This window comes from Cricetulus griseus, chromosome 3, assembly GCF_003668045.3.
Source record: "Cricetulus griseus strain 17A/GY chromosome 3, alternate assembly CriGri-PICRH-1.0, whole genome shotgun sequence".
In the NCBI taxonomy this organism is placed as follows: Eukaryota; Metazoa; Chordata; class Mammalia; order Rodentia; family Cricetidae; genus Cricetulus; species Cricetulus griseus.
In genome coordinates, this window is record NC_048596.1 from 19,742,685 (window position 1) to 19,769,220 (window position 26,536).

The 26,536-nt window shown below is 44.6% G+C and overlaps 1 protein-coding gene across 3 annotated transcripts in view; it reads left to right on the forward strand.

Annotated features, from left to right (window-relative positions):
- The first annotated feature begins 506 nt into the window (after positions 1-506).
- The window catches only part of Arhgap19 (Rho GTPase activating protein 19), a 45,335-nt gene continuing 19,305 nt past the window's right edge, over positions 507-26,536 (forward strand). For 2 of the 3 annotated variants that reach the window (XM_027407323.2, XM_027407325.2), the window contains exons 1-5: positions 507-610; positions 17,292-17,557; positions 20,323-20,403; positions 21,950-22,159; positions 25,227-25,453. In XM_027407323.2, the coding sequence (XP_027263124.1) occupies positions 555-610; positions 17,292-17,557; positions 20,323-20,403; positions 21,950-22,159; positions 25,227-25,453 (840 nt within the window). In that variant the 5' untranslated portion in view covers positions 507-554. The remainder of the gene's footprint in view (positions 611-17,291; positions 17,558-20,322; positions 20,404-21,949; positions 22,160-25,226; positions 25,454-26,536) is intronic. The other variant, XM_027407324.2, reaches the window with a different exon arrangement.

Here is a 26,536-nt window from a genome sequence, read left to right on the forward strand (position 1 = left end):
TTACTTAGGGTTGCTTGCAGGAACATGTGCAGCCACTGCCTATATACCACTGAAAAAAATGTCTTTTCTTCCCTCTTACAATCTAGAGTTCCTGGGTAAGAAGGGAGTGAGGGGGTCATGAGCCCTCCCCAGCTGGCAACCTTTAACTGCCTACACAACTGAGATGGGCAGGGCTTCACATGCCCCTAAAGTCACTTTCAAAAATTCAACAGTTCTGAATCTCTTAGATTTTACCTATTGGAGTGTGTGTGGAAAGTGTAGACTGGTATTTCTGAATAGATCCTAAAAGTCGGCTCAATTACGAGGGTTAATCTAAACGAGAAACTACATCTCCCGGCAGGCCTCGGGACAGTCTCTCGCCCACCCTTTCTTTTGCTCTGTGCTGCCAATGACAGTTAGATATTTGAATAGACCAATAGTAGGATGGAACTGCTCATCTGTAGGCGGGGACATAGGTCCGTCCAATCGTACGTGGGTCGAGGGAATATATTAACCAATCTCGGGACTCGGGGGCGGAGTCTGAGGCGGGGCAGCGGACCCAACTGCCGCGGAAGATGGCGGCTGAGGCGCTGAGTGGAGGGGAGGCACCGGCCTGCAACTCCGGCCGGAGGTGAGCCAAGTTTTCAGTCCCGCTGCCTAGGAGACAGGGCTGTGGGCCGGCGATGTCGCCGCCCTGCCCTTGAGTCACCGTGACCCACAGGGCCGGGCTTTGTTCCTCACTCCCGTGGTGTCAACGCCGTCGCGCCCGTGGGGGCTGAGGCGCGTCGCTGCGGTCTGTGCTCCCGGACGTGCGTGGGGCCCGCCCGCCGCTGTGGCTGCAGACTTCGGTCCGGTCCGTGACGACCGGTACCGGGTCCGCCCGCCGCTGTGGCTGCAGACTTCGGTCCGTGACGACCGGTACCGGGTCCGCCCGCCGCTGTGGCTGCAGACTTCGGTCCGGTCCGTGACGACCGGTACCGGGTCCGCCCGCCGCTGTGGCTGCAGTCTGCGGTCCGGTCCGTGACGACCGGTACCTGCCCTAGCGCTGAGCCTTTTGAATGGAAACTGAAGTCCAGAGCGGCTCAGCGAATACCCGCAACGTCACTGGAGCTTTAAATGTCCCCCAGGGATATTTAAAGTCACAGTAGGGTCTTGAGTGACAGAAAGGGATTTCTCCCCAGGTTGCCTGACCTCTCTCAGCTTCAGTCTTCGTCTGTAAATGAACATAAGTGCTTATTTTAGAACATGGATGGAGTGAAACCATCCGTTTAAAGCGCCCGGGACCAGCCTGGCAAATACTATTCGAAATGTGATAGATTTTGTGTTTCCTTGGGGAACAGCCGAAGACCAGCAAGCACATCGTGGGTTCTACTGTCCATGAAATTGTGACTTCTTCTTTCCTAAAGGGGGAAGCCGAGTCTGTCTTAATTGATTACAGATACTGGGGACCGATACACTCCAATAGAATGAGTTTATGTACATTGTCTCAGAATAAGATCAGTGCCGTACTTTGGTACGGTTGGTAAGGAACGGAAGAGTCTAAGAATTTTGAGAAACTGGGCTTGTGAGCCTGATTCTTCCTGAGCACAGATGGGCTTGTTTGGGTTTATTAGGGTTTTCTATGGAGGGTTTTCCTACTCTTTGACCTACCCATAAATGATTGACACCCCCTCACCCTCCCTGAACTGTGATGTGGGTTGATAAATGTCATTAGATCATGCCTCATCCAACTCGAAAATCCTGAATTATAATGAAAATGAGGACAAATGAAATACTGTTCTACATCAAGAGGACTCTGAATTCCTTCCCAAGGCTATTGCCAACAGAATCTAAAATTTTAAACTGTTAACTACATGATCAACACAACACAGTTTTATCTGATTCTGAAACCTTCTATTGCTGTTACTTCGACAGGTTCTTACTAAGTAGCTAGGCTGGATTGGAAATCCCAATCTTGCTTCAGTTCCTAGTACAAGTTAATTGCATATTGCAGGAGATAGGTTTGGGGTTCTTGTGAGGCTTATGTATTTATATACTTTTTTGTTGTTGTTGCCTTTTTCTTTTTGTTTTGTTTTTTTAAGACAGGGTATTTCTATGTAGCCCTGGCTGTCCTGGAACTTGCTCTGTAGAACAGGCTAGTGTTGAGCTCAGAGATCTGCCTGCCTCTGCCTCCTGAGTGTTGGGATCAAAGGTGTGCTCCACCACCGCCCTGCTTATTATTTTTTGAAACAGAGTCTCATGTAACCCAGGTTGACCCCAATTTTAAGCTTCTGATCCTATCTCTACCTCTCAAGTGCTGGGATTACAGGCATCTGCCACCAAGCCCAGTTGTGTGTAGTGCTAGGAATCAAATCCAGGACTTCATTCGTGCTAGGCAAGCATTCTACTGACTGAGCTGTACTCCCAGCACCATTTAATTGATGGGACTAAATCTATTACCTACCGTGTGTTTGTGTGTGTTTGTACATAGGTGCCACAGTAGATGCCTGGGAGGTCTGAAAATGACTCATAGGAGTTGTCTTCCTCCACCAGGTGGAGTTGAGAGTCAGACTTGGATTGTCAGGCTTGGAAGTAAGTGTCTGACTGGCCATCTCACTGGCCCAAGCAAGGTGCATAGTTTAGCATTCATAGATATGTTGCATAGCTTTCTTTCTGGTGTCTCTAGTAGATATGAGGAAACATCTGCTTCCTGAGAAAAGCTTCTGTGAGATCCATGTATTGCAGCAGTGGGCATAGGAACAGCTATAGATTCAGTGCTGGGTGTAGTAATGTGGATGATTAATACCTGTGGAGACGAACAGTGCTTGCTCTAGGAAGAAAAGCCTAGGAAAAGGAGAGGAAAGGGAGGGGTGACAGCTGTCTGTTAGACACCGAGATGTTCAGGCTCAGTTAGCAGGATTTCTTACATTGAGCCTTGGTAGTACTCTCTGGAGTTGGGTGTCCCCTGCATTTGGATTGTCTTCACTGCTACAATCTGGAGAAGTCAAGCTTTGTGCCATTTTACCGAGCAAACTCATTAAGAACAGATATCATGAATCTAAATTCTTCAATCTGCATTTCTGTTTCAAATAGCAATGACTTAACAGTCTGCTTAGTAAATGCTAGATAAAAATTTGAATTTGTAAAGTCTGTTATTTTAAAAACTTTAAAAGTAGCTAGGGGGTGCTGGAGAGATGGCTCAGAGGTTAAGAGCACCGACTGCTCTTCTAGAGGTCTTGAGTTCAATTCCCAGCAACCACATGGTGGCTCACAACCATCCGTTTATGAGATCTAGTGTCCTCTTCTGGTGTGCAGATATACATGGAAGCAGAATGTTGTATACATTGTAAATAAATAAATAAAATCTTTAAAAAATAGCTAGGTGTAAAATTCTATGTTCTCAGATTAGGAGATTTAGAAAAGGGACGAGTTGATCTAGAGGATTGAATGTTCCTTTATTAACTGAAGCCCCCAAATGGGATTTTGCTGATTCTATTCAATTTAGAAAAGACTAGGATTAAAAATCTCATCTTTGGAGTATTGTTTGCTATTTGGTAGGGGCCACTTAAAGGAACCTGTTATTACATTTTTTTCTTTTATATGGAAGCAGATATTTAATTTATATTGTGAAGCAGTTGATACTGTATATCACAGTTTCAGGCACTTGTTTCTGGGCTCTCTACTTTCCTTGTCTACTTTACTTCTTGTTTTTAATCTATTTGGTAGATGAAAACATATGCAAAAACTAATAGATATGAGTCATTAGAGAGCCCAGTAGTGCAAAGAGCCTTCCTCCTTCCCGAGATCTATGTCACCAGTGACTTGAGCCTAACTGGGTGCCTCTACCCTGTGTTCCTCCCATGTTTATTGCCCCACCTCTCTCTTGTGGTGTTGCTGAGGTATCTATTGCTGAACTATGGATGCGCCTATCCCTGTCATTTTTTTTTTCTTTAAAATCAAAGTAGTTTAGATGGGTGTGGTGGTGAATGGCTGTAACCCCAGCACTGGTGAGGAAGAGGCAGGAGCAGCAGGAGCTCAAGGTCAGCCTCAGCTTATGCAGAGAGTTTGAAGCCAGCCCGGGCTACATGAGACCCTGTCTCAAAAACAAACCAAAATTAACTAAAACCAAAACCAAAATCTTGGGCAATGAATATATGTTATACAATAATTCTGTGTAATGGCTTTGATCTTATAGAATCAAAGATCAGGTATGCACGAACCTGTAAACCTCAGCACTAGGGTGACTGAGGCAGCAGGATGTGGGTTCAGGGTCAATTTGGGCTAAAGTTAGAGACCTATCTCGAAAAACAAAACAAAACATCAAAAACCAGAACAAAGCAAAAAAAAAAAAAAATCTCTTCAAACTAATAGATTTTCAATAAGATGCTCCAAAACAAAAGCACTGACTGATTCGTGGACAGTATTCATCACTCTGCATTTTGGAACACACAGATGTAGACATAGACTTGCTTCTAGTCTCCTAGGACTCTTGCCATTTAAAGTCTATAGAAAATAAACTTGCACTGGCTAGTGGTCCCAGCACTCAGGATTCAGAGGCAGGAGGATCTCTGTGAGTTGGAGGCCAGCTTGGTCAACAGAGTGAGTTCCAGGACAGCCAGGGCTACACAGAGAAAGCCTGTCTCGAGGATGGGGTGGGGGATCTCACCCCACCCCCCAAAAAAAGAAACTTGCAAATCTTTGACTCTACTTCTTTGAGGAGTGTGAGATTTGACACAAATGGAAAAGAGGGTAACCCTGTTAACGAAATGTCCTATAGAACATTCCTCAAATAGAGAATTTCAATGTTACTTTAAAAGAATTAGTTTTATTTATGTGTTTGTGTGTGTATGTCTGAGTATATACCACATGGGTGCAGGTGCCCATAATAGGCCAGAAGAGGGTGTCAGGTCCCCTTAAGCTGGAGTTACAGGTGGTTTTAAGGTGTTTGATGTGGGTGCTAAGAACTGCACTCCTTATCCTCTGGAAGATCAGCAAGTACTCTTAATCATTGAGCTGTCTTGCCAGCCCCTGATGTTACTTTAAAAAAACAACAACATCCCACCCCCATTATTATGTGTTTGTACTGTGGCACACTGGTAGAGGCTAGAGGATAGCTTTCAAGAGCTGTTTCACTCTACACTATCTGGGTCCCAGAGATCAGGTTGTCAGGCTTGGCAGCAAGCACCTTTACCCACTAAGCCATTTCACCAGCCCATTGGTGTTATTTTTGTAATGCAATTAGCTTCTCACTCTACATTTTTTTGGAGAAGGAAATTATGAGAGATGTCAGGCCCAAGAGTAATGCCAATTCTTCTGACACTCAAAAGAATAAACATTGCCTATAAGCCAATGGCATCATGGATGCTCGGAAAAGTATAAATCAGTGTCTGGATAGAGAACATTACATTGCCATTAAATAGAACACACTCTTCCATTAGATTCCAGTGTGTGGGTAAGAAGGTAAGCATAGTCCAGAATTCTTTCCCCTCTGGTTTGCCAAAGTTCTTGTAGCTTCAAATTACTTTAAGTTGAGATCAAATATAGGGGCTAAATACATTTTGCAGATGGTTGTAGCCTAGGAGATGAGTGTAAGCACTGGGGCTCGAATGGAAAGGTATCCTGGTAGTTGGGAGCCAAGGAATACCCCAAAGTCACCATACGCATAGCAGTTTACGGTCCTGCTCCAGGGAAAGGTTTACCCAATGTAACAATTCTACTCTGGCAGGGGAGGGTTGCCCCAGCAAAGTTGTTACAGCTGGACTCTATTCTGTTCCTGAGAAGTGTTAAAAACATCTCTGCTTAGTGTTACAGCTTTGCTCCACTAGGGGAAAGTTTCCCCAGTGAAAGTGTTATAGTTCTGCTCTATCTGGTGGAAGTTGTTACAGCTGGGTTCTGCTCCAGGGAAAATGTCACCCTGCACAACAAACCTCACTAGAGATTTATTGGGAGGAAAGAAACCAGGAGGGAGCCTCTAGGGTGAGACAGCAGCTAACTGAACAGAATACCGAGCTTATATAGGGTTTGGGGGTGGAGGGAGCTTTCTAGGTGGTTTAGATGTAGGTTATGTAGATGGAGGAAAAATATACTAGCTTTGTTTGGTACCTTATTCCTTTTCTAATAGGTGCCAAATAGCGTGACATACTTAGCACTGCATTTCAGAGTCTCTTAAGGTTGAAAATGCACCAAGAGTGCATTATTTCTCACAGGGTGGTAAGTCAGGCTTAGACAACTTTAAATATAGCTTGTATTTTGAGAAATGCTGCCAAGGTTGTGGTTCTTAGAGAACAAATCAAGTTAAGCAATTCATCAGGGAGGAAACGTTTAGTTTTGTGGGTTTACAGTTTGGACAGGAGTCAGTCAAAAGAACCGTCTGCAGGGTGCTGCATTTTGCTCCCGGGAGCTGTGTGGGTTCATGACTTCAGTGCCCTTAGAAGTAGTTGCATTTCATTTTTCCTTAATTGATTTTTCAAAGGTGGATCCTCTTTCCAACCCATCCCAAGTATATCGATTTACATGTAGAGTACCATCTAGTGGTAAAAGAAATCACTGTAGACTGCAACTAGGTTGTAAAATGACTCTGGGGCTCTGCCATTCTTGGAGATAGCTGCTTATCTGTTTGCCTACACACGTAATTATTCATTTTCCTGCTCCTGACCATATCTGTGCTTTTTAATTCAAGTCCTCACGCTTGTGAGGCAAGTGATTGAGCTGTCTTCTCGCCCTCTCCTTGCCCAACCTGTTAAAATGTTTTTTTTTTTTTTTTAAAGATTTTATTTATTTATTATGTATACAACATTCTGCTTCCATGTATATCTGCACACCAGAAGAGGGCACCAGATCTCATAACGGATGGTTGTGAGCCATCATGTGGTTGCTGGGAATTGAACTCAGGACCTCTGGAAGAGCAGTTAGTACTCTTAACCTCTGAGCCATCTCTCCAGCCCCCTGTTAAAATGTTTTTAATTTTTGTTCTCTGTTTTTCAAGACAGGGTTTCTCTGTGTAACAGCCCTGGCTGTCCTGGAAGTCACTCTGTAGACTAGGCTGGCCTCTGCCTTACAAAGATCCACCTGCCTCTGCCTCCTGAGTTCTGTGATTAAAGGCGTGCACCACCAACTGGCTAATTTCCTCATTTTTAAAAGCATTGTGTGTGGGGGGTGGTGGTGGTACACATTCCAGGCTTGGAGTTCAGTCTCAAACTGAAGAAGGGATTTTTGAATTTTGATGTTCTACAAAGCCTGAAAACTAAGGCATGTTCTCATACTCCCTAGAAAAGGTTCTCAAGAGTGATAGAAGGTCTGCCATTTTTATCACGTAAATCATTCAGGTTTAAGAAAACAATGGAGCCGGGGAAAATGGTGCACACCTTTAATCTTAGCATTCAGGCCGCAGAGGCAGGTGGATCTCTGTTTGAAGCACACACACACACACACATATACACACCATACACAATATTAAAAAAATTATGAAAGAAACTGGGTTTGATTGTATGTGGCTGGAATCCCCTACACTTGGGAGGTGGAGGCAGGAAGATCTTGAGTTCACAGTCAGCCTTGCACTGTACAAGGAGACTCTATCTCATAGAAACATCCTCACTCACCACCAAACCAAAACAATCCCTTAAAAATTGAAGGAGTGTGAGCATAGGTTAGTAGGATGCTTCCCTAGCATGTGTGAGTTTGAGTTCCATGCCTTACAGAATGAATATTGTGGTGGTTTGAATGAGAATAGCCCTCAAAGGCTCATATATTCGAATATGTAGTCCCTAGCTGGTGGACTGTTTAGGGACGAATAGAGGGTGTAACCTTGTTCAAGTAGCTGCAGCCTTGTTGGAGGAGGTGTTGTCACTAGGAGTGGGTTTTGAGGTTTCAAAGCCCATGCCAGGCTCAGTGTCTATTTCTCTGCCTTCTGTCTGTGGATTAGGATGTAAAACTCTCATCTAGTGTTCTAGTCCATGCTTGTTTGCTTCCTATCATGATGATGGATTAACTCTTTGAAACTAAACAAACCCCAAGTAAATGCTTTCCTTAATAAGAGCTGCTTTGGTCATGCTGTCACCTCACAACAATAGAACAGTAATTAAGATGAAGATATTCCTCTACCTTTAGCTGTCAGACTACTGAGACAAAAATGGACCCCACAAAATTGGAATTTCCCCAGGAATCTCATGCTAGGAAGAAGGAAAGTGCTAAGGCCATGGTGCCAGCTATAGGGGGAGCTTGTTTCCTGGAAAGAGATTGCACAAAAGTTTTGTCATCTTGTCAGATCACTTTGTAGGGGAGACTGGAGCCCAGACAATGGTGATGGGCGGGACTATAATACCTTGTCTTAGACTACTTAATTCTGTATACCACTTGCCTTCCATTCAAACCTTAACCTTGGTGAATGGTGGTGATGCACACCTTTAGTCCCAGTACTTGGGAGGCTGAGGTAGGTGGATCTCTGAGTTTGAGGCCAGTCTGGTCTACAGAGCAAGTTCCAGGACAGCTAGGGCTACACAGAGAATCCCTGTCTCAAAAACAAAACAGAAAAAAACCTTAACTTTGTGTCATGACCCCTGAAGATGGACTGGGAGGGGACATGTCACAGTACCCCTTTTCTTTTTTTTTTTTTTTTTCCGAGACAGGATTTCTCTGTGGCTTTGGAGGCACTTGTAGACCAGGCTGGTCTCGAACTCACAGAGATCCACCTACCTCTGCCTCCCGAGTGCTGGGATTAAAGGCATGCACCATCACCGCCTGGCCCCCCTTTTCCTCTTTATCTTGACCACATTGAATAAGTCTCCCTTCTTTTCACTACTTGTCTGTTTAGTTGGCCTATTGCAGACAGGGCTGCCTGCAATATTATGATCCTAATAATTAAGGTAACACCAGCACTTCAATACAACAAGCAAATATGTAATAGAACCTCACAAAAAGTCTTCCCCATTCCTTCAGAGGCATTATGATTTGTCTTTTTTTTAATGGTGAATGTATATAATGTGTGGACATATGATGCATGTGTGGTCACGTGTGTCATAGAGCCTATGTAGAGGTCAAGAGAACTTTTTGGAATCAGTTCTCTCCTTCCACTCTTACTTGGTTTCTAGGGATTGCAACTTGAGTTGCCAGGCTTGTGTAGCAATTGCCATTACCTGCTGAGCCATATCACTGTCCTAAACATTTTAATGTAGGTAAATCTTCAACATTTTTTTTGTAGATTATGCTTTTATATTTGCCACTTATGGTAGATTGGCTAGTGAACCCCCACAGACCCTCCTTTCTTTGCCTCTTCAGTATGGGATTACAAGTGTGTGCAACCACACTGGTCACTTTTATAGTTTCCAAGGATCAAATTCATGTTGTCTGGCTTGACAGCAGGTGCCTTTATCCAATGAGCTCTCATCTGCATAAGAAATTAAACAACATCCACTTTTGATTTCTTCCTTGTCCCCCTCACTAGTCACTGCTAGACCTCAGTAACTGGGTCTTTATGTGCTTGCGAGATTGAGTTTTCTTTACTTTGGTTAATTTCTTTTTAAATACGTTTTCAGGACTGGGGATATAGTTTGGTTGTAGAATGCTCTCTTAGTGTACATGAAGCCCTGGGTTCTATCTTCAGCATAGTGAAACACAGAACAAAAGAAACAATAATGAACACTTGTCCCACAGAATATCCTCCCCAAACAAAACACCTGGTTTCTAAATGTTTTTTTCTTTTTTTTTGGTTTTTCGAGACAGGGTTTCTCTGTGTAGCTTTGGAGCCGATCCTAGAACTCGCTCTGTAGACCAGGCCAGCCCCAAACTCACAGAGAACCACCTGCCTCTGCCTCCTGAGTCTGAGATTAATGTAACACCACTGGCCAGCTCCAACATGATTTTTCTAAATCTTCCAACCAAAGTGTGTGGTGTCTACCAATATATAATCTGTTAACAATAGCTTTTATTGTTCTGGGGCCTTTGGGGTCTCTCTGACCAATGGGAAGTATCTCACATTTGGCTCTGGGGGTTCCATTTAATAACCTGTGCTGGACTAGAGAGATGGTTATGAAAGCTTACTGCTTTTGCAGAGGACCCAGGTTTGGTTCCCAGTACCCTTGTCAGGTGTCACACAGCCAATTATAAGTTCAGTTCCAGGGAATCCTATTGATTCTGGCCTCTGTGGACACCTGTGTGCACATAGAGTACAAACTCACATAAGCACATACACATACAGGTAAAAAAAAATCTAAAAAATATGGCTTCTGGAAGCTGGAATTTATTTTGTGTGTTGGATGTGAAGTAGAAATCATCCCTCCTCCATCCCATAAAACGCCCCAAGCTATGTGCTTCCATTATGTGCTATTTCATTTTCTATAACCTGCAGTGTAAAAGTGAAGGGAGACTGCTGCTAGTTTCACCCAGAGACTGGCAGTTAGCTAGTCTAGTTTTCTACTTCTGTTCTGTTCTCCTTGCGGAACAGTCCTCAGAGTCTTAGTAAGCACCGCCATTCAGTAGCCATAATATGTCCTTGTGCCTCCTACATGCTTGGAATTTGTGTAGGCTGCACAGGGGCTGAAAGGAAAGCCCTTTGTCACAGCAGGAGAAAGTTTTGTCCTGTCCCTTGCACTAAGCAATGCCTCATCAGAAGCTTTCGGCGTTCATGTAAGTTTATTTTTTCTTGAACTTGAGTGGACTTAGTTTTAAATTTTGTAGAATAGGTTGCTGTCTTTCGTAGTACTAGAAATGTCTAATGATAAACACATTCTTTGATATTGTTAGCTTTGTGTCATGGAAGTGCATATTCTTTGGGAAGGAATTCATGGGGTTTACAATAGGGGAACTTGAAAAGAAAACCTCTTATAACGATCTCCCATGTCTCATCTCCCCTTTCTTCCTTCTTAAATTATTTCCTTCTCCCAAGTCTTCGTACCAGATACTCCATTTGGAAAAAGTGAGGAAAAGGTTAAAAAATAATTTGCTTAAAGAAAAAGTGTGACATAGTAAGAGTGAATGAATATGGGAGGAGAGTGGGGTAGGGAACAGAGGAGAAAGTAAATGAGATTGCTTATGCTCACTTACACATTAGGACTTCCAGTGTGTCTTTTTTCTTAGGGCAGCCTTGAACCTGATCAAGGATGTTTAGGAGAAAACATTTTTTTCAGGGTGGTAGGAAGGAGGACTTTGTGTTTCTAGTCCCTTTTCAAGTGTGTATGTTTGGTCCAAGTTAGTCCTGGAAGGGTTAGCAGAGGGAGAAATCTCAGTCTTTTTTTTTTTTTTTTTTTTTTTTTTTTTTGGTTTTCAAGACAGGGTTTCTCTGTGTAGCTTTGGAGCCTATCATGGCACTTGCTCTGGAGACCAGGCTGGCCTCGAACTCACAGAGATCCGCCTGCCTCTGCCTCTCGAGTGCTGGGATTAAAGGCGTGTGCCACCAACGCCCGGCGAAATCTCAGTCTTAACCAGTCATGCTCTTGATATTACAATAATGAAAATCTGTAGGCTTTTACATGTGTATATGTTTCTACTTAAGGACTACAATATATGTGTTTTATATACGTTAATGCTACAGATGATTTGGTCTGAAACTAGTTATTCAGATATAAAGGGATGTGGATTACATTGATTAGACAATCATAAGGTTATTTTTCTTGTGCTTCTGCATTTCCTGATTTTGTTGTTGTTGTTGTTGTTGTGGTCACTTCTTATTAGCAATGATTATAAACATTAGTTCCATAGTGACTCTTGTTTCTTTCCTGTAATAATTGACACTGAAAAAAAAAGAAGCTTTTGTTAAAGGGTTAAAATGGAAATGCTTCTCATGCCTTTAATCCTAACATATGGGAGGCAAGGGCAGAGGCAGAGGCAGAGGCAGAGGGGCAGAGGCAGAGGCAGAGGGGCAGAGGCAGAGGTAGAGGCAGAGGCAGAGAGGCAGAGGCAGAGGCAGAGGGGCAGAGGCAGAGACAGAGACAGAGGGGCAGAGGCGGCAGAGGCAGAGGCAGAGGGGCAGAGGCAGAAGACAGAGGGGCAGAGGCACGAGACCAGAGACAGAGGGGCAGAGGCAGAGGGGCAGAGGCAGAGGCCAGAGGGGGCAGAGGGGCCGAGGCAGAGACAGAGACGAGAGGCAAGAGCAGAGGCAGACAGAGAGGCAGATGGCAGAGGCAGAGGGGCAGAAGGCAGAGACAGAGGCAGAGACAGAGGCAGAAGGGGCAGAGGCAGGAGGCAGAGGGGCAGAGGCAGACAGAGAGGCAGAGGCAGAGGCAGAGGCAGAGGGGCAGAGGCAGAGACAGAGAGAGAGAGGCAGAGGGGCAGAGGCAGACAGAGAGGCAGAGGCAGAGGCAGAGGCAGAGGGGCAGAGGCAGAGACAGAGGCAGAGGGGCAGAGGCAGAGGCAGAGACAGAGATAGAGAGGCAGAGGCAGAGGGGCAGAGACAGAGGCAGAGACAGAAGGCAGAGGGGGCAGAGGCAGAGGGCAGAGAGAGAGCCAGAGATAGAGAGGCCAGAGGCAGAGGGGCAGACGACAGAGCAGAGACAGAGGCAGAGGCAGAGGAGAGGCAGAGCAGAGGAGAGACAGAGACAGAGATAGAGAGGCAGAGGCAGAGGGAGAGGCCAAGAGGCAGAGAGGCAGAGGCAGCGGCAGAGGCGAGGCACTGAGCAGAGAAGAGAGAGGCAGAGGGGCAGAGGCAGAGAGAGAGAGAAGAGGCAGAGGGGCAGAGGCAGACAGAGAGGCAGAGGCAGAGGCAGAGGCAGAGGGGCAGAGGCAGAGACAGAGGCAGAGGGGCAGAGGCAGAGGCAGAGACAGAGATAGAGAGGCAGAGGCAGAGGGGCAGAGACAGAGGCGGTAGGCAGAGACAGAGGCAGAGGGGCAGAGCAGAAGGCAGAGGCAGGAAGAGAAGAGAGAGGCAGAGGGGCAGAGGCAGAGGCAGAGAGGCAGAGGCGGAAGGCGGAGGGCGGAGGCACGAGGCAGAGAGAGAGAGAGAGGCAGAGGGGCAGAGGCAGACAGAGAGGCAGAGGCAGAGGCAGAGGCAGAGGGGCAGAGGCAGAGACAGAGGCAGAGGGGCAGAGGCAGAGGCAGAGACAGAGATAGAGAGGCAGAGGCAGAGGGGCAGAGACAGAGGCAGAGGGGCAGAGGCAGAGGCAAGGGGCAGAGGCAGAGAGCGCAGAGGCAGAGGGGCGGAGGGGCAGAGGCAGAGGGGCAGGCAGAGAGGCAGAGGCCAGAGACAAGGCAGAGGCGAGGAGAGGCAGAGAGGCAGAGAGGCAGAGAGGCAGAGGGCATGAGGGGCAGAGGCAGAGACAGAGACAGAGGGGGCAGGGGCAGAGGGCAGAGGGGCAGGGGCAGAGGCAGAGACAGAGACAGAGGGGCAGAGCAGAAGGGGCAGAGGCAGAGGCCGGAGAGAGAGGCAGAGGGGGCCAGAGGCAGAGGCAAGGGGCAGAGGCAAGAGAAGAGGGGCAGAGGCAGAGACAGACAGAGGGGCAGAGGCAGAGGCAGAGGGGTAGAAGACAGAGGCAGAGGCAGAGGCAGAGGCAGAGGCAGAGGCAGAGGCAGAGGCAGAGGCAGAGGCAGAGGGCAGAGGCAGAGGCAGAGGGAGAGGCAGAGAGGCAGAGAGGCAGAGAGGCAGAGCAGAGGCAGAAGAGAGGCAGAGAGAGAGGCAGAGAGAGGCAGAGAGAGGCAGAGAGAGGCAAGAGGCAGAGAGGCAGACGGCAAGAGCAGAGCAGAGGCAGAGGGCAGGGGCAGAGACAAGAGGCAGGACAAACCGAGACCGAGACAGAGAGGCAGAGACAGAGAGGCAGAGGCAGAGACAGAGAGGCAGAGGCAGAGGCAGAGGCAGAGAGGCAGAGAGGCAGAGAGGCAGAGGGACAGAGGCAGAGGCAGAGGCAGAGAGGCAGAGGCAGAGGGGCAGAGGCAGAGGCAGAGAGGCAGAGGCAGAGGCAGCAGGCAGAGGCATGAGGCGAGGGGCAGAGTGCAGAGGCAGAGGGGCAGAGGCAGAGGCAGAAGGCAGAGGCAGAGGGGCAGAAGCATAGGCAGAGGCAGAGAGGCAGAGCAAGGCGGCAGAGCAGAGGCAGAGAGGCAGAGGCCAGAGGCAGCAGGGGCAGGGGCAGAGGCAGAGACAGAGGAGGCAGAGGCAGAGACAGAGAGGCAGAGGGCAGAGGCAGAGGCAGAGAGGCAGGAGGCAGGGAGGCAGAGAGGCAGAGAGCAGAGAGAGGCAGAGAGGCAGAGAGAGGCAGAGAGGCAGATAGAGGCAGAGGGGCAGAGGTAGAGGCAGAGAGGCAGAGGCAGAGGCAGAGGCAGAGAGGCAGAGGCAGAGGCAGAGGCAGAGACAGAGGGGCAGAGGCAGAGGCAGAGACAGAGATAGAGAGGCAGAGGCAGAGGGGCAGAGACAGAGGGCAGAGGCAGAGGGCGGAGGCAGAGGCAGCGACAGAGACAGAGAGGCAGAGGCAGAGGCAGACAGAGAGGCAGAGCAGAGGCAGAGGCAGAGACACGACAGACGAGGGCAGAGCAAGAGGCAGACAGGCAGAGGCAGAGGCAGACAGAGAGGCAGAGGCAGAGGCAGAGGCAGAGGGGCAGAGGCAGAGACAGAGGCAGAGGGGCAGAGGCAGAGACAGAGATGGCAGAGAGGCAGAGGCAGAGGGCAGAGGCAGAGGGCAGAGGCAGAGAGGCAGAGAGGCAGAGAGGCAGAGGGACAGAGGCAGAGGCAGAGGCAGAGAGGCAGAGGCAGAGGGGCAGAGGCAGAGGCAGAGAGGCAGAGGCAGAGCAGAGGCAGAGGGCAGCGAGGCAGAGGCAGAGGGCAGAGGCAGAGCAGAGAGGCAGAGGCAGAGGCAAGGGGCAAGGGGCCGAGGCCAAGAGACAGAGAGGCAGAGGCAGAGACAGAGAGGCAGAGGCAGAGGCAGAGGCAGAGAGAGAGAGGCAAGAGAGGCAGAGGGACAGAGGCAGAGGCAGAGCAGAGAGGCAGAGGCAGAGGGCAGAGGCAGAGGCAGAGAGGCAGAGGCAGAGGCAGAGGGAGGCAGAGGCAGAGGAGAGGCAGAGGCAGAGGCAGAAGGCAGAGGCAGAGGCAGAGGCCGAGGCAGAGGCAGAGGGGCAGGGGCAGAGACAGAGGCAGAGACAGAGACAGAGACAGAGACAGAGAGGCAGAGGCAGAGGCAGAGGGGCAGAGGCAGACTGATCTCTGAGTTCTAGCTCAGCCTGAGCTACCCAGAAAAACACCCTCAAAAACAAAACAAAACAAAGCAAAACCCAAAACCAAAACAAAAAATGAAATTGCTTCTGATTGTAGTTATCCTGCAATTACTGATGTGTCTGAGTTTACATAGGAAAAGTCTGAAATAGTGTGAAAGATTGAGGAGATAAGCTTCTAAGTGTTTTAGTCAGTGAGAACACACATTCAGAGAGAGAGAGAGAGAGAGAGAGAGAGAAAGAGAGAGAGAGAGAGAGAATAGAGTATGTGTATAGGTCAGAAGACAATTTGTGGGAGTTATTCTTTCCTTTCTTTCCTTTCATGTAGCTACTAGGGATCAAACTTGGGTTGTTAGGCATGGGAACAAGCACTTTTATTGACTGAACCATCTTGCTGGCCCTAAATTCTTACATTATTTCTTATAGTAAAAGGCATATAGTAACCACCGACTGAAGATTGGGGCTGTTAAAATTATGCAATATTGTTTTTCAAGGAAGTACAGATGAACTTTGAAGTTTACTTATCTGTGTCTTGTTTTCATTATCCTGTTATTAAAAATTATCAGCTGGGCTGAGGATGTGGTTCAGTGGTAGAGCATGTCTAGCATGTACTCAGTGCTGGGTTTAACCCCCAGTACCACAAACAAAATTAATGCCTGGGTATGGCAGTTTACACTTGTAATCTCAGTATTTGGGAGGTTGAGGCAGTAGGGCTACAAAATGAGTTTCAGACCAGCTTGGTCTATAGAGTGAGACTGTCTCAAAAACCAACACACTAAACCAAACCAAACCAAACCAAACCAACCAACCAACCAACCAAACAACCAACCAAGGTTGAGGATATTGCTGGGAAGAGTACTTGCCTAGAATTCGAAAGCCCAACCACCAGAAAGGAAGTTCATGTCCTGTTAGAAAGATATGTTGTTGGTTAGATCTGTTTAATATTTAGAGGCATTACTTTTCCTGGAACAGTATTTGATAGCCTGGGTGCATGGACTTTTTATTGTGGAAGTATTTGTATGAGTCAGGTGAACTTTACTGAAATATGATAAGATGTCCTTTGTAGTATATGTTATATTTATTCATCTGCTATATAACTGATGACTATATATATATGATAAGAATTAGAACCAGCCACTAGAGATAATTGATAGTAAGTACAATTGATGACATGTATTCTATAGGAGGTGGATTAGTACAGTTCTTATTTTTATTAATTTGATGTAATAACAATAATTATAATTTTTTAGAAGTCTTACAACATTTTTTTTGCAGATCCCCTGATGCTGTAGTTACTGGCAGTTGTGCTGATGACCAAACTCAGGTCTCTGGAAGAGTAGCAAGTACTCTTAAACTACTGAGCCATCTCTCTAGCAACTTAACTATGTTTTTTTGTTTTGTTTTTTTGAGACAGGGTTTCTCTGTGGCTTTGAAGGCTGTCCTGGAACTCATTAACTGTTTTGAGTAAGGATCTCATTGTATAGGCTGGTCTTCAGCTCCCAGTCTTCCTGCCTCAGCCTCATGGAGAATACTGATATTACAGTTATGTGCCACTGTGACCAACAATAGAGTTATTCTTAAAAATTTTACACTTAAAAATAATTTTTGACACTTAATTATTTTGTGTGTATTTGTGAGTGTGTGTACCACAGCGTGTATGTGGTTATCAGAGGACTACTGGTGGGAGTCAGTTTTCTCCTGCCACCATGTGAAAGTCAGCGATCAAAACTAAGGTCATCGGGTTTGGCTGTTTTACTGGCCCAACAATCGAGTTCTTAAATACAAAGATCAGGGCCTTGTAGAGAAAAACCTTAGATAACTAATGAGTCAGAGGCACCCAGAAGGGAAAGATTTAAAAGTAAAAGTAAGTTTGAGATATAGTAGTACAATGTCAGAGAGCACTTGACTAGTATGCACAAAGAACCACCAACTAAATGAATAAGCAGCGAAGACTGTCTGTCGGCCTGCGTAAAGCTAGGTTGGTATTTGTCTCTATGTAGCTGTAGCCTCTTCCATTCTGTGAATGCGTTGGCTATGAAGAGCAGATGCCAAGGCCAGCTGCTTTTGTTAGGGGAAGCTGCCTGTTAGGAACCCTCTGCTGTGTGTAGACTCAGTAACTGTAGAACCCTTGGGGTAGGAAGAAATACAAAAACAATTCCTCCAAAGAGCCTTCTGTTTGATTTTGTTGTTGTTGTTTGTTTGTTTTCCAGTGATGCCATCTGCAATTTTGTCATTTGCAATGATTCTCCCCTTCGAGGTCAACCTATTATCTTCAACCCTGACTTTTTTGTGGAAAAACTCCGACATGAGAAACCAGAGGTGTTTACCGAGTTGGTGGTCAGCAATATCACAAGACTTATTGATTTGCCTGGGACTGAGTTGGCTCAGCTGATGGGTGAGGTGGACCTTAAGCTGCCTGGTGGGGCTGGCCCAGCCGCAGGGTTCTTCAGGTCTCTAATGTCTCTCAAGCGGAAGGGTAGGTCCTGTGTCTGGGTTTTTGCTGCTGATTGGGCTTTATTCTCTTGAAAAGAATTTAGAAATTATGTTATCTATTGTGCCTGCTTGTTTGTGTACCAGGTATATGCAGGTGCCCACGGAAGCCAGAAGATGGTGTCAGATGCCCTGGAACTGAAGTTACAGGCAGTTGTGAGCCATGCCAGGTCCTCTGCCAGAGTAACAATGCTGTTAACTGTTGAAGGGGCTCCCAGAACTGTGCTCTATCCCCTTAACATTTTCACTCTCACTGGGAAGTTGTAATTCTCCTAAAGCTTTTTTCGTCTTCTCCCCTCATTTTCATTAGTAGAACTTTAGGCAGTAATAATAAAAATTATAAGACTGTCTATGTGAAGAAATACTTAAACCTGGTATGGTGATGCAAATCTTGTAATCTCAGCATTTGGGTGGTTGAGGCAAGAGTATCTGAAGTCTGAGGGCAACTTGGACACATAGAAAGAGAGGAAAAAGAGGAGAAGGAGGAAAGGAGAGAAGATAGAAGATATATTCAGTGCCTGAAAGAGGATATGATTAGTTTAGGCAGTTATCAAGGGCATCTTAGTTTTCATGCCCAGTTATTGTACTAAAATAATATTTTTCAAGTGACCTTCCGTTCTTCCTTTCTCTTTTTCTTAATGAGTTGGTGTCTCACTCTGTTGCCTAGGCTGATCTCACTAGGCTCAAGTGATCATCTTGCCTTAGCCTTAGCTGGGACTACAGGAATGCACTGTTCTGTTCAGTTAAAATGATACCAGAGAAAATAAAGTTACATATCAGGGTAGTATAGTCAAGGAAGCCTGAACAATTACTGAAGATCAAATATGTATCTATATCTATATCTATATCTATATATCTATATAGATATATATTTTGTCTGCCTCCTTCCCCTCCAACTCCCCTGGACTCTGCCCAAGTATATCCCCATCTGAGTTTCATGTTCTCTTTCCTTCCTTTCAGTCTATTTTAGACAGGATCTCATGTGTATCTCTGGCTGGCCTAGAACATGCTATGTAGAACAGGGTAGCTTTTTTGTTTTTGTTTTTTGTTTTTTTGAGACAGGGTTTCTCTGTGTAGCTTTAGAGCCTATCCTGGCACTCGTTCTGTAGACCAGGCTGGCCTCTGACTCACAGAGATCTACCTGCCTCTGCCTCCTGAGTGCTGGGATTAAAGGCGTGTGCCACTATTGCCTAGCTTTTTAAAAAATAACCTACAGAGTCTGATTTGTGCTGCCTGTATGCCCAGGGCTATGGGAACATGAAGAATTTACTAGTGGCTACACACTCAGAGAAAAATGGCTCTCCCTGTTCCAGCAGCCATCAGCAGCAATAGCTCCTCAGCTAGGGGAGGGGGTGTGTGGCTGTAATGCTAATGATTACTTGATCTTGTGAGGGTCTTATGCAGGTAACCATAGTTGCTGTGAATTCATAAATACAGTGGCTGTTTCATGTCCAGAAGAGAGCATTTCACAGCATTCTTCTCCATCCCCTGGTGCTCTCTCTCTCTCTCTCTCTCTCTCTCTCTCTCTCTCTCTCTCACACACACACACACACACACACACACACATCCCCTTTTATTTCATGTTCCTTGAACCCTTTGTAGAGAATGCTGATATTGATATCAGCTATTCACAGCACTGTGACCATTATGAGTCTCTACGTTAACTGATGCCCTCTTGGAAAAGGTTTTCTGCTTGAGGTTGAGAGCAGCTCACATCTGTAGCATACACATTTAAAGACAGTTTAACAGCTTGACAATTTAGCAAAACAATAGTAGGTTGCTCCTGAAGGCCTATGGACCTCCCCAGCCTTGGGCTTTTGACCAGGCTTACAGTACCAGATATGAATTCTCTCCCTTGGAACATGCCTCAAAGCCTATCAGGAAGTGCAGAGCACTACTTCTGTTTTCTTTTAATGATTTATATATATATATATATATATATTTCTGTGCATTGGTGTTTTGCCTGCATGTATATCTGTATAAGGGTGTTGGATCCCCTGCAACTAGTCACAGACAGTTGTGAGCTGCCATGTGGGTGCTGGGAATTGAACCCTGGTCCTCTGGAAGAGCAGCTATCTCTCCATTCCTGGAGCACTACTTTTGACAGAATATTAAAGAGGCCCTGATTTTATTATTTTTATTTTATTTTATTAAATATAAGAAAATCACTAAGGCAGGATGGAATATTTAAACATTAAAGATCATATCCTATACCAGTTCTAGTGAATAATTGTCATGACTCACAGTCATGGTTCAGGTTCTCTTTTTGTTTTAAATTAAATCTCAATGTGCTGGGTATTGTTTCTTAAATAAGGAAAAGTCTTCATCTCTAGGAATTCATGATCTGATGCTGATGCTGAATTCTCTGAGAGAATTGACTTGACAGTTGTTCTGGCAGCATTTTTTGGGGGTTTATTTCTAGTTTTTAGTCTTACTTTCTTAAAATTTTTGTTTACCAATGCTGTGAAAACATTACATGAAAGTAGAATGCTTGAATGCTTTTAAAATCATGGTATTTATGCTAGTAAGGAGGCTCAGCAAGTAAAGGCATCCACTGCCAGCCTGATGACCTGAGTTCAAGCCCCAGGACCACATGGTGGAAGGGGAGAACCATCTTCCTTAAGTTGTCCCTTGAACACCACGTTTGTCATGCCCCCTTTCCCTGAATAAATGAATATGTGTAAAAAGAATCGTTACATTGATGGCCTTGTACTCTTTATGTCATAAAGCCCTGTGACATATTTTTTTCAGAAAAAGGAGTGGTATTTGGATCTCCACTGACAGAGGAAGGCATTGCCCAGATATACCAACTGATTGAATATCTGCACAAAAGTAAGACTACTTAAGTATTTAATGAAGAATTGCCAGTTTTCCTTTGAGAGTTGACGGGTTAGTAGATGCCAAACTACCCATCAACAAAGAAATATACAACCGATTTTCAGGCTGTAGATTTTAAAAATATATTTCCTTTGGAATTTCATGTCAATTATTGATTTGCTTTGCTTTCAAAGATGAAGGTAAAGCAGATAATGTCTATGAAATCATAATTACCTATTAGACAATTCTGGAAGAATTCCTTTTTGTTCCTAAAGAATTATGACATCTGTTCAAGAAAGCATAATACTTCCATCTTCAGAGCTCTGTAATTAATGTACACATGAAATCTCATCTAGTTTTTAGTGGTCCTGTGGGTCGTGTCATTGCTCTAAGAGCTCAGCATAGCTAAGAACATGTAAAATGTGAAGCCTTTTATGTGACTTGATACATTTAAATACCAATCAAATATGCCTTTCTGACTTGCTGGGTGTTCGACGCTGTGTAGGAAGAGCACAATGGAGATTGTGGACTCAAGTCTTGAAAGGGTTTGTGGTGTCTGGATTTGTGGGTTTTTAAAAAGTTTTTACTTTTTTTTTATTTTGGCAAAAGATATGATTAAATAACCAGACATCAGTGGTTTTTTTTTTTTTTTTTTTTTTTTTTTTTGTTTTTTGAGACAGGGTTTCTCTGTGTAGCTTTAGAGCCTATCCTGGAACTCGCTCTGTAGACCAAGCTGGCCTCGAACTCACAGAGATCTGCCTGCCTCTGCCTCCCGAGTGCTGGGATTAAAGGTGTGCACCACCATCCAGGTTTTCATCTTGTTTGTGTGATGAGAGTACCTGGCTTCCTCCAGCCCAGCTGCTGTGTGGACATGGCCTGCTGGAGCTCAGGAATGTGTTGTGCAGTTTGTTGTGGGTCCCATTCATTCCTTTGCTGTCACCTGCCTGTCTCTGAAATGTGGGAATACACAAAGATGTAAACATGGACAAGCTTCTTCCAGATCAAACAATGTGACTGTCTACCTCTCTTTTTGAAATTTCTTTACATGAGCTTAGAGCCTAGTGATGTGGGAGCAGCCCATTTTGGATGACCTAAGCCTTTGGGAGTCTCTTAGCTGCAAGGTGATGTGTTAGAATTCTGAGTCACACAATAATGCAGAGATTCTGAGTTTTTTCTTGGCAGAAGAAAACACTTTATAGGAGCCACAAATGCCCGTAGATGAGCTCAGCTCCTTGAGAGAAACAAGGATAAAGGGGTATTGAGATGTGGTTTTATTTCATGTTACTTTTCAAGCTTTTTTTTTTTTTTTTTTTGACCATTGACTGTTAAATTCAGTATTCAGTGGTACTTCAGGAGGACAAATGACCTTTGCAGGACCACCTTTTAGTGTGAGTCATCTCTAGGTGCTCACGGGGACAAAAAATTCTCAAGCTTCCCTAGAAATATTGTCAGAGCCTCCTTTATGAAGGTGCTGTACAAGGTCTTTAAAGAGAAGCCATGTTTATACTGCATACATTAACCACGATTCTCCTGTTTCCTCCTGGCCGTCCATGCTAAGCAGACTTGCGAGTGGAAGGCTTGTTCAGAGTACCTGGTAACAGTGTCCGACAGCAGCTTTTGAGGGATGCTCTCAATAACGGAACCGATATTGACTTGGATTCAGGAGAGTTTCACTCAAATGATGTTGCCACGCTGCTGAAGATGTTTCTAGGAGAGTTACCAGAGCCCCTCCTAACCCATAAACATTTTCATGTGCACCTCAAAATTGCTGGTGAGTATAAGAAGTGAGAAAGAGATTAAAATACTTTTTTCAATTTCTCGAAGTCCTTTGTGATCTCCTGTTGCTTGTTACTCTCTATGATATTTTGATATTGGCTCAGACTTCATGATTCTAATGGCCTCCTCTGGGTACTTACAAATCTTGGCTAGTTAAGTTTGATTTGATCAATTGCTGTTTTCTTCCTCTTCCTCTTTCTCCTTTTACAACATTAAAAATATTAGTTATTTTGTGTGTTCATGTGCATATGACATGGTATGCATGTGAGGTCAGAGGACAAGTTTTGGAATCAGTTCTGTCCTACCATGTGGATCTCAAGGACTGATCTCAGGTCACCAGGCATGGCAGCAAACATCTTTACCTTCCGAGACATCTCACTGACCTTAAATGGCTCAGCAATTAACAACACTGACTGCTCTTTCAGAGGACGTGGGTTCAATTCCTAGAACCCACATGGCTGCTAAAAACTGTCTATAACTCCAAGATCTGATACCCTCACACAGAGAAACATGCAGGCAAAACACTCATGTGTATAAAATAAAAATAAATAAATCTTTGAAAAGTGTTTTGTCTGCAAGAGCAAGTACTCTTAACCTCTGAGTCATCTCTAAATCTCCTTAAATCTTTTTGATAGATTTCTTGTTTTTTTTTTTCCAAGACAGGGTTTCTTTGTATTGCTTTGGAGCCTGTCCTGGACCTCTATCTGTAGATCAGGCAGGCCTTGAACTCACAGAGTTCCACCTGCCTCTGCCTCCCAAGTTCTGGGATTAAAGACGTGTGCCACCAACGTCTGGCTCTTGTTGGTTTTTGTATCTTAGATGTAGACCACCATAGTACTCGGAACATTTCAATTGCTCAATAAAGGTGTGCTTTCCCAATAAAGGTGGTTGCTGGTTCTGTGCTTTTGCTTTGGTTTGGAGTTTTTGCAGGTATTTCCATGCCTAAGTTGAGGTCATTTCTGCCTTTACAAGCTCTTCTTTTAAAAGCATTATTATTTGCTTATTGAGTAGGCAGTCTACCACATGGTCAAGATAGAAAAACTTCTCTTCCACCCTGTTCCCTAGCACCAGCTCTTCCCAGAGACAACCACTGCTGTGATGTCTAATGTAGCCTTCCAGAGGTGTTTGTACACTGTATGTATGTATGTATATATATATATATATATATATATATATATATATATATATTCTTTTCTGCCTCTGTTTATGTAATGGCAGAATGTTATACACATTGTTCTGTGTTTGCTTTTTCACTTATTGCATCTTGGAGACTGTTCTATTCTTAGCTCATAGTTTCCTCATTTTTTGTGTCTATGTGGTAGGGAATTCATTCTTAAATTGAACATCTGTTATGCTACACTAGGCTGTAAGTGCACACAGTATCAAAATCCATGCTTAGTTTTCCACCCATGTCATTTCTTCTTTTTCTTCCCACCCCTTTCCCTCTACCCTTCACCTTCTCTGCTTCCCTCTCTCCCTCCTTTCCTCTCTCTTTTTCTCATTACCTACCTCTGTGAGACAAGAGGTCTTAACCTCTGAGCCATCTCTTCAGCCCTTTAGCTAAGATTTTTGAAGTCACATTCATTGGTGATTTGGTAGTACAAATGAGGATACGTTACTAATATACACACAATTTTATAGTTACATTTCAGAGAGTTTTAGATCCTTGAAAAGCATTAGAAAGCATAAATGATATTTTATGTGTTAGCATATAGAGTGTTTGTTTTATTTTCCTTCCTGCAAATAAAACAGTATCTGACATCCTCCACTGTGCTGCCGGGTGAATTACTGCTCTTGAGAACATATGGAGGTGCGGCACAGCTGGAGAAGAGCTGCATGGAGTCACCCGGTGCATGGTTCCCTCTGACTTACCTTTAGCCACAACCTAACCTGTCTGACTAGGGAAGAGAAGAGAAGAGCTGACATTGTCAGAGGTGTGTGTGGACTTGATTTTAATTCTTTTGGATATTGCTGGGGCATAACTGTAACTTTTTGATGCATAGCTCAAATGTTTTCCAAAGTGGTTACACTGGGACTGGAGAGAAGGCTTAGTGGTTAAGAGTACTGACTGCTTTTCCAGAGGACCCTAGTTCAATTCCCAGGATCCACATGGTGGCTCACAACTGTCTGTCACTCTAGTTCCAAGGGATCTGATGCTCTTTGCTGGTCTCACTGGGCAGTACACACCCAGATGCACAGACATACTTGCAGCAAAGATCCATACAGATTTAAAAAGAGACCCAAAGTGATTACACCGTGTAACATTCCCACCTGCAATAGAAGGTTTAGTGTCTGTATTCCAGTATTTGCATTGTCAGTACTTTTGTTCAGACCATCCTAGTATGTGTGAAGTGGTATCTTGTGGTTTTACTGAGACAATTCAAGCATGCTTAGGCTTACTGACCCCTTGTTTGACATCATCCTTCTTTTCTTCCTCTTCCTTTTCGTCTTTTCTTTAAATTGACATGGCCTTGCTAAATTACCTCAAACTCACAATCCTTCTACCAAAGCCTCCCAAGTAGGTTAAAACCATAGGTGTGTGTCACTCTCCCTGGCTTGTGTATGTTATTTTCTTGGAAGGGATTCTATTCAGTTTTTTGTTGTTTGCTTTTTTTTTTTCCTTTTGCGATAAGGTGGCACTATTATGACTCAGACTGCCTGTCAACCTTCTGAGTGCTAGACACAGGGTTATACAACACCACACCTAACCTTCTACTTAAATCTTTTCCACATTTTAAAATTGGATTGTCTTTAGTTATTGAATTGGATTGACATATATTTGTTATGTTTTGCGTTTTGTTGTGCTGGGGCTCATGCTATGCCTGCTAACATGTTCATAGTCACACAGGAAGTACTTTGCAAAAACCCATTGTCCATTTTATTTTTATAGTATTGGTATTTGAATCTAGGACCTTCCTTAAAGTATAGCAGTTTTGAATTTCCTTTATGATTGATTCTTTTATTCCTTCTCTTTCTTTAGTGGGACTGAGGGGAAAATAATAGTACTAGCATTGACTTTTCCTGCTGGTTTATTCCTTTCTGTCCAATATTTTTTTTTCAAGATTTGATGCAGTTTGATGATAAAGGAAATAAGACCAACATACCAGACAAGGAGCGGCAGATTGAGGCCCTGCAGCTGCTTTTCCTCATCTTGCCTCCAGCCAACCGTAACCTGCTGAAGTTACTGCTTGATCTCCTTTATCAAACAGCGAAGAAGCAAGACAAGAATAAGATGTCTGCCCATAACCTTGCCCTTATGTTTGCACCCCATGTCCTGTGGCCCAAAAATGTTAGTATTGAGGGAAGATCTTCAGGGCTTGGTTTTCTCAGGCTGGGCCCTTCCTGTGGTTGTACATTGGTGAGGTTATCAAGGATCCAAGGTCCAGCCTTCATGTTTATGAGGTTAGGAGCTTAAGAGTCATCAAAACTGAGGGGCCTGGTTCCTGTAACCTCACTGATAAGTCAGTCTCTAGTAACCCTGCCTGACCACTTTTTCCTGGGACATTCTAGCTGCTAAAGAAGCTAGAATATTTGTTTTGGCTAGACTGTTTGAATCCCATCTTAATAGGAATGCTCCTTGGTAAATCACATTGCTTTCTAATGATTGGAGGATTAATACAAATTAATTCCTGAAGGTTTAGAATAGTGTAGTGTGATCGTGTGAGATAATATCCCAAGCTGACAAAGCAGTCTAGCCTGCCCCAACAGTTTTACTTCCATATATTCAGTTTTTTTTTCATAAAACTGAGTGTGCTTCTTACTGAGGCAATGGCCTCATTAGTGGCTTACATTTTACAATAGTTTGCTAAACAAATGTTTGACCTGGACACATAAAGCTCGGGTTCCTGTGCTTTTACAACATAGGCTTTGATGGGAGATGAGATTATGAGTAGTGTATTTGGGTTGGAAACTGCAACCCAGACCTGTACCTGTTTCTTTATACTTCCCTTGTAAAGGAGGCATGGAGTAGTTGTTACCAGTTACCTCAAAGGTTGTTAGAAAAAATAAAAATAGATTGTTACAGTGACTAGTAGGAAGTTTTTGAGAGTCTTGAGAAATAAGGAGTCAGCCGGGCATTGGTGGCGCATGCCTTTAATCCCAGCACTCGGGAGGCAGAGACAGGCAGATCTCTGTGAGTTCGAGGCCAGCCTGGTCTACAGAGCTAGTTCCAGGACAGGCTCCAAAACAATACAGAGAAACCCTGTCTCGAAACCCCCCCCCAAAAAAAAAAGAAAGAAAAGAAAAGAAAAGAAAAGAAAAGAAATAAGGAGCCAGGCAGTGGTGGCACATGTCTGTAATCCCAGAACTCAGGAGGCGGAGGTAGGCATTATCTCTGTGAGTTTGAGGCCAGCCTGATCTACAAAGCAAGTTC